At 45.2% G+C, this 6,434-nt stretch overlaps 1 protein-coding gene across 2 annotated transcripts; it reads left to right on the top strand.

The window, feature by feature from the left end:
- The first annotated feature begins 2,386 nt into the window (after nt 1-2,386).
- Nucleotides 2,387-5,699, top strand: LOC123448219 (ELMO domain-containing protein C-like). Of its 2 annotated transcripts, none has more exons than XM_045125047.1 (10): nt 2,387-2,549; nt 2,926-3,085; nt 3,185-3,287; nt 3,610-3,722; nt 4,226-4,294; nt 4,420-4,535; nt 4,643-4,697; nt 4,795-4,915; nt 5,051-5,193; nt 5,291-5,699. In XM_045125047.1, the coding sequence occupies exons 2-10, from the start codon at nt 2,960-2,962 to the stop codon at nt 5,390-5,392; spliced, it is 948 nt and encodes a 315-aa protein (XP_044980982.1). In that variant the 5' UTR covers nt 2,387-2,549; nt 2,926-2,959; the 3' UTR covers nt 5,393-5,699. The 2 variants fall into 2 exon arrangements, with proteins under 2 accessions (XP_044980982.1, XP_044980983.1); XM_045125048.1 differs by having other exon boundaries at nt 2,923-3,085.
- Nucleotides 5,700-6,434: the final 735 nt, after the last annotated feature.

Genomic DNA, 6,434 nt, shown 5'->3' with positions numbered 1-6,434 from the left:
GCATTTCTAGACAACCTATTTTGTTGTTAACCATATATTGTTAAAAGAAGATGAAAATTATTAGTTGCCTATTCACCCCCTCTAGTCAACCATATCGATCCTTTCAGTTGGTGGTGTCAGAGCCCTATGTGTCTTCTGTCCGGACTCCCGCAACCCCCCAATGTTTCGTTCTAGTTTGCTAGAGAAATTGCGTCCTATGGACCGATGTAGGCCCATGTTGGATGACACAACACATCTGGACCACCTGGTCCGGACGGATGCACGATGTTTAAGGGTCGTCGTTGGAGATGCCCTAGCAAAGGAAGCCCTTCGATACTTGTCCCTTTGGTTCGTATGACACATGGTCATATGAACTTAAACATTAATGGCTCATGCATGAATGGTATTGGGGGAGTTGGTATGATTCTTGCGGATCGTGGGGGCTTGATTATTTCCAGTTCATGTTGACACCTCTACACATGTATTAATGTGTTCGAAGCTGAAATTTTAGGAGTCGAGAAAGGTTTTTCTCTAAAGTTGAGCAATTTGCGAAATGATACTGAGTCACATAGTATGGAGGCTATCTCAGTGTTGAAGAGCGGAGGAAATAACAAGTTGAACTATGAATTTATGATAAGTGAGATCAAATATAGTTTTTTTTCAAGAAAATGCAAAAGAATTTGTGTTTAATTTCATTAAACTGGAAAACATCGGGGGTACAACCTCTAGAAAGGACACACACACACACACACGATTGTCCTCACCAAGTGACTACAACTAGGTAAGGAGGTATCCTCAATTACAGACACGCGACATGAGGCCTCGCCCAGCCTTGCCTTCAGCCACAAATGGCGATGCACCAAGACCCAGAGAAACAGGGCAGTGTCACCGCCATGCCAGACACCTCCAGGTACGATTACAACTCTAGTACCGACCAGGGCGGCGTACCTCGCACCCATGTGCTTAGAGAGTCGGTGGGTGAAAGGCAGGGGCTGATTGGAACTCGTGTAGCATTAGTTGGGGGAGCGTCGACACAGGCATATGTTGCAACCTGCTCCCTATATAGCGGTCTACACCATAGAGATGCATCACTAGCCACCATCAGCCACCTCAAGTACTCCACTTGCAGCCAAAGCAACACCTGCAAGAGGGGAGGGTCGCTAAGACATCACCATTGCCCTATCCGGGAGGTCGGACCTAGGATTTCTCCTTGTGCTCACGGAGGAGGTCCAGTCAGGGTCATGTCAACGTCTCCAAGGAGGTGACAACACCCTCGGGCGTCGGCGTTGATAGCAAGTCCCCGCCGCGGGGATTTTGCCCCCAACCCATGAGCAAAGACCTCGAATTCAGTGGTAGACCATACATGACGAAGGATCACCGGAGGAGACCAACACACATGGGGGAAGCCTAGGAACGTTGTCATCGCAGGAGTGGGCACCGGCCAGCGTAGCGCCAACAGGTCGGCCACCACTAGGAGCGCGTCTAGTAGGCTACAATAACCATGTGCAGCGCGCCACCACGGTGTCGGCCCACAGCCTCCGCCACCTAGATCTGTCCGGGCACAACATAGCAACAACCGTCAATGTCGTGGCACGCGTGCTTACCAACCGAACGACAACCATTGGCGGTGGCCGATAATGGTGGGTGAGGAGAGTGATTATCGTGGGCCAGGGCAGGCCCGCGCAACCCAGATCTGAACGCCCTCAACTCCGTTGCGGCCGCCATAGCAGCGCGGCCGCGCACGTGGTCCACACAATCTCGACCTCCCATGCGAGCAGGTAGCCGCCCATCGCGCCACCGCGCGCTCCCACCACTCTAGCGTGCCCAACAACAACGCACGAGCACACGGAAGAGCCCCCCCACCCCCACACCGTCGTCCACCGGCAAGGTCTTCGCCCGCCGGCATCCTAGACAATGGCGAGGGGAGGGAGGGGGAGGAGGGGAGCTTGGGTGACGGTTAGGGTTTGACCACCCGAGTCGCCCCTCGGAGCGGCGCGCCGGCTGGGAGTGAGGGGTTTGAATATGCTTCGATAAAAATAAACATGTGTAGTATGGGAGAACGTGATTATGTATTACTCATGTTTATGGGAGCTGCAATAATGCCGGTTACTTCATGATTAAATATAAAACTACGGTTTGGTTAGGCTTTGGCCGAGAGGAAGTCCTGGACATTGTTGAAGCTCGACATTGTTGAAGGAGATTGTAAGCCTTAATCTTTGAGTAATAAAAAGATAAGAAAAGGTGCATTTTACTCGCACACGACAAAAGTCGGTGGGCAGCTTTGGTCGCTGAGGGGGAGATGGTTGGCACGGTGGCGTGCACATGTGGCATTATGCATTGAATTTTAGTAAAAAAAATCGAAGGTCAAATGACATTTTGCCAGGAACACCCCTAATAAAGTGAAAAAGAAAATCAAGGTCCTATCCTGTCTAGATCGCCGGCGCGCAGGACAGCCAGGAGGACTCCCCTCCTTCGACCCCGGCGCCGTCGTCACTCCGTCCTGCCCCGAACAAGGAAAAATCACAGGCGGGTCTCGATCGCCCTGCCAGACAGCACTCTTCGCTCGCGGGGTAAGCAGATCCCCCAACCCACGCGCTGCGATGCAGCGTCACCCTCCCTCTAGCTACCGTTCGTCCTCTTCGATCTTGTCCTCGACCGCTCACCCCCCAAGTAGAAGCGGAGCTCGTAACCTTGTAGCTTTTGCTCGGATTTCAGTGTGATTAGTCCCGTTAGCCGTCTCCTCGGCGACAACCAGGAGCTGATTTTGGCTCGCTCCGTAGCTTTTTTTATTAGGCTGTGCATGTTGGACCAAACGAAAGGTCTACCGTTGTTTCCTGTTGTCACTGGATGTTATTGCTTGATGTAATTGTATTCCAGGTTTTGTTTATCTCCTGCTGGATGGAGTGGAGTGAATCACACTGTTTTATACTTGTTTGTGTCTAGCAGTTACTATGTCTTTCGCAATCATCTGAGTAGTAGAATGGCCTCGAAAGCTATAAGGAGGAGGCCTACCGATAAGGAAAGAGAGAAACATATGGAAACATCAATGCCGGAATCTGTCACAGAACCTCTTCTAGGAAGTAGTGCCCATGGGAATAAATCGGAGGTTAGTAATGTCCCCTGAATTGCTTGAATTGAGGTTATTGACAGCGTTTTTCGATTTCTGATTTCTTTTCTTATGTACTTGATTCCACGTTTCTTGAAGGGATATGAGCCTATACAAGATTTCTGGGATGGAAAATCACGCGAGTGCCTTCATTGGGTGCATATTGTGTCTACTTTTATTACTCAGTCTGCAAGAAAGATAGGTAATTGTCACTAGCTTTGATCCAGGAAAGGCTACATGTAGTACTTAAAACAATCTCGCTATCGCTTGAATGCTAATGATTACCCTATTATTCAAAACATATGCTTGTTTCATGTCTTCCCTTCGCAACATTGACTGTGTAGGTTCTGGTAAGCTAGTGAGGATTTTGATTATGCTAAAACCGTTTGTGCGTAATTTTCTTTTGACATCTCATTTGGGCGTAAATTACACTGATATTCCTATCTGAATAATATGTTGTGCTTGCTATTGTCGTTTCCTCCTTGTAGGCTTTTAATGCTCTGAAGATTTGCTTTTCTTTACAGTAAATGCTATTTCAGAGTTTGGGTCATTTCTAGCAAGGTACTTTGGTTGCTCCTGTGCTCCCCAAAGTTCACAAAATGCACAGACGATGCTAATTAACCTCAGTCCATTGCAGGTACTGTGGCACCTGTCAATTTTTTCGTTTGAAATGCTGTAGGTTTTATTGTAAGTGTGAATTTAGGAAGTACGAGTATGTTACGCGTGACCTGTAGTTCGATGCACATTCTTAGAGATATTTTGATACCTTTTTGGCTGAAATATTGACTACAATTTATTATCCTGCCTAACATCTTAAGCTCTGGAGGACTTGGTTGTTTCATAAATTCCACAGTGTTAATTTGCCAGTCGTCTGAATATCTTCTCGGGTGTGCACAACAGAAAATATTCTTACTTCTTTCTGTATTTATGTTCATGAACAAAATGTTGGCATAGCGATGAAACATGTGTTGCTATTTTCTGCATGTGTGCTTTATCATTTTGGCTATTGACTTGCATGCTTAATTTCTACCCCCTTCAGGGGAGCAATGCCACCAACATTAGTGTTTACTCTATTTTACATTTGTTTAATTTCTTTTGACATGTTATTATGGTTTTGACAGTTTTAAATTTACTTTATAGGAAGAGAGATTAAAATTCTTGAGACAAAGATTAAATCTACCATTTGACTGTTCCGCTGTCAAGCACCAGGTTCTCATCTTTTACCTAGTTTATGTGCCCTTTTTCTGCTCCTTGAGCAAGTCAATTCTAGTTTAAATCATCAATATGTTAATATGCTTATATTCATGAACAGCTTGTCACTTCTTCCATTGCAGGATGCACTAAAAGAACTTTGGGGACTAGCTTATCCTAACCGAGAACTCCCTCCTCTGAAATCAGATCTATGGAAGGAAATGGGCTGGCAGAACTCTGACCCAGCAACAGATTTTAGGTTCATTTCGTCAGACTATTCATATTTTAAGAAACTATCTGGTGTTTTTTCTTTCGACCTCACTTGAACCTAGGTGGCTGTTCTCATGAGCTATCCAAATCTTGCAGGGCTGGGGGGTTCATGTCCTTGGAAAATCTAATATATTTTGCCAGAAATTACCCAGTATGTTTCTGCTCATCATGGACACTTACTCCTTATAAACCCACTGTTAGTTGGTATTTCAATCTGGTTTAATGTTGAATACCTGCTTAACATGCAGGATTCCTTTCATCGGCTATTACATAAGGCAGATGGTGAGAGAGCTGAATGGGAATATCCTTTTGCAGTAGCTGGCGTAAATATATCTTATATGTTAGTTCAAATGCTGGATTTGCAATCAGGTGAAGTGAATGCAATAGCTGGTCAAATGTTGTATCTTCATTTAAATTTACTCTCCCTCGATTGCATGTGGAGTCTGGTTCCTTAAGCAGATCAACCTATGGAGAAACTACAGCGTATTTTTTGGTTCTTTGCAGAAAATAAGAGTTCAAAAGCAAGTGTTTGCTTTGTTCAACTACTTGAAGATGACGAGATGGCGTTTGATAACCTTTTCTGCCTAGCTTTTCAGATGCTTGATGTTCAGTGGCTTGCAAGGAGAGCTAGTTATATGGAATTCAACGTGAGTTTTCTTTATACAAGATGTGTTATGTGCATGCTAATGTTTTCTTTTTTCCTTTACCATTGTTCAATCGGTGGCCTTTCTTTCATCTTATCAGGAAGTTCTGAAGTCCACACTAGGCCAGTTAGAGCTAGAGCTTACAGTTGGAGGCGTTTCAAGCGTTCAGAATCTGCCATCGTTCAGAATGTTGAAGAGATAGCATTATTTGCTCTTTTACAGAAAAAGGAGAAGGTTGTCAAATATGCTGCTCATTCTTTTATTGTTCAAGAGTAGATGTGCCGCCGTGTAAAGATTGCTGGCCATTAGATATCCGGTTCATATGTGATACCTTCAAAAGATACTTGGTCCCATTGGTTTTGACATCAAGATCTTTGTAAGTGTTTGGCGTTTTGTGTAACAAAAGCTAGCCATGTAACTGTTTCTGTTACAAAAGCTATCCACAGGAGTGTTTTGTTTGTATGAAATCGAAGTTACAAGTTTTCTATAAAGGTTACTTTATTTTGGAATCTCAAAGGGATATGCATTCATACGGTTTTTTGTAGTCAGACCTGCCAAATCAAGCTTTTAACTGGTTTGGAACAGAATTGTGATGATTCATAAGTACATAGAAAAGGCCTAATGTATACGCTGCCTAACCTTGCGAAACTCGCTATAGTTCCATTGCTGCTTGTTGAGTAAATAGTCAGTTTTCTGAGTAAATAAATCCATGAGTAAATCACTAACATGGTATTAATAGAAACATAGACATGCTGATATTTGATCATGCAAGCACATACTACGCTAACAATAGATCCATCCACCCATCCACGTATAACGCTATGATAGAAATAAACACGAGCAGGATACCCTCCAATCGGGGCAGTGGCGGCGGCCGCCTTCGATCTTCTTGGCGGCGAGACGGTCAGCGTCAGTTGGTGGAGCCATGGTGATGACGAAGGCGACGTGGACGTAAAGGAAGTAGTAGAACGGAGACGAGCAGTCGTGTAGGCACTTCCCAAAAACTTAATCGTCCCTCTCCCGTACAGGATCCAGAGAGGCGGGGTTTCAGAGGCCTCCTCTCCCGTCAACCGTGTACGCGGTGAACAGGATGGAGTCGTCATCGGCAGCAGCAGCAGCAAAAGGAATGGCGGGCGGTGCGTGTGTAGTAGATGTGATGGGATCTCATGGCGTCTATGGTTGGCCTAGATGATACGTCTCCTACGTATCTACTTTTCCAAACGCTTTTGCTCTTGGTTTTTACT

The sequence above is a fragment of the Hordeum vulgare genome, chromosome 4H, assembly GCF_904849725.1.
Source record: "Hordeum vulgare subsp. vulgare chromosome 4H, MorexV3_pseudomolecules_assembly, whole genome shotgun sequence".
Classification (NCBI taxonomy): Eukaryota; Viridiplantae; Streptophyta; class Magnoliopsida; order Poales; family Poaceae; genus Hordeum; species Hordeum vulgare.
The sequence above is the reverse complement of the archived record's forward strand: the minus strand, read 5'-3'. Positions and strand labels throughout refer to the sequence as shown.

Coding starts and splice junctions, on each gene's coding strand:
- LOC123448219 (XM_045125047.1), top strand. CDS start 2,960: ATGGCCTCGAAAGCTATAAGGAGGAGGCCTACCGATAAGGAAAGAGAG. Junction 3,086..3,184: donor CCCATGGGAATAAATCGGAG/GTTAGTAATGTC, acceptor CGTTTCTTGAAG/GGATATGAGCCTATACAAGA. Junction 4,698..4,794: donor ATTTTGCCAGAAATTACCCA/GTATGTTTCTGC, acceptor CTTAACATGCAG/GATTCCTTTCATCGGCTATT.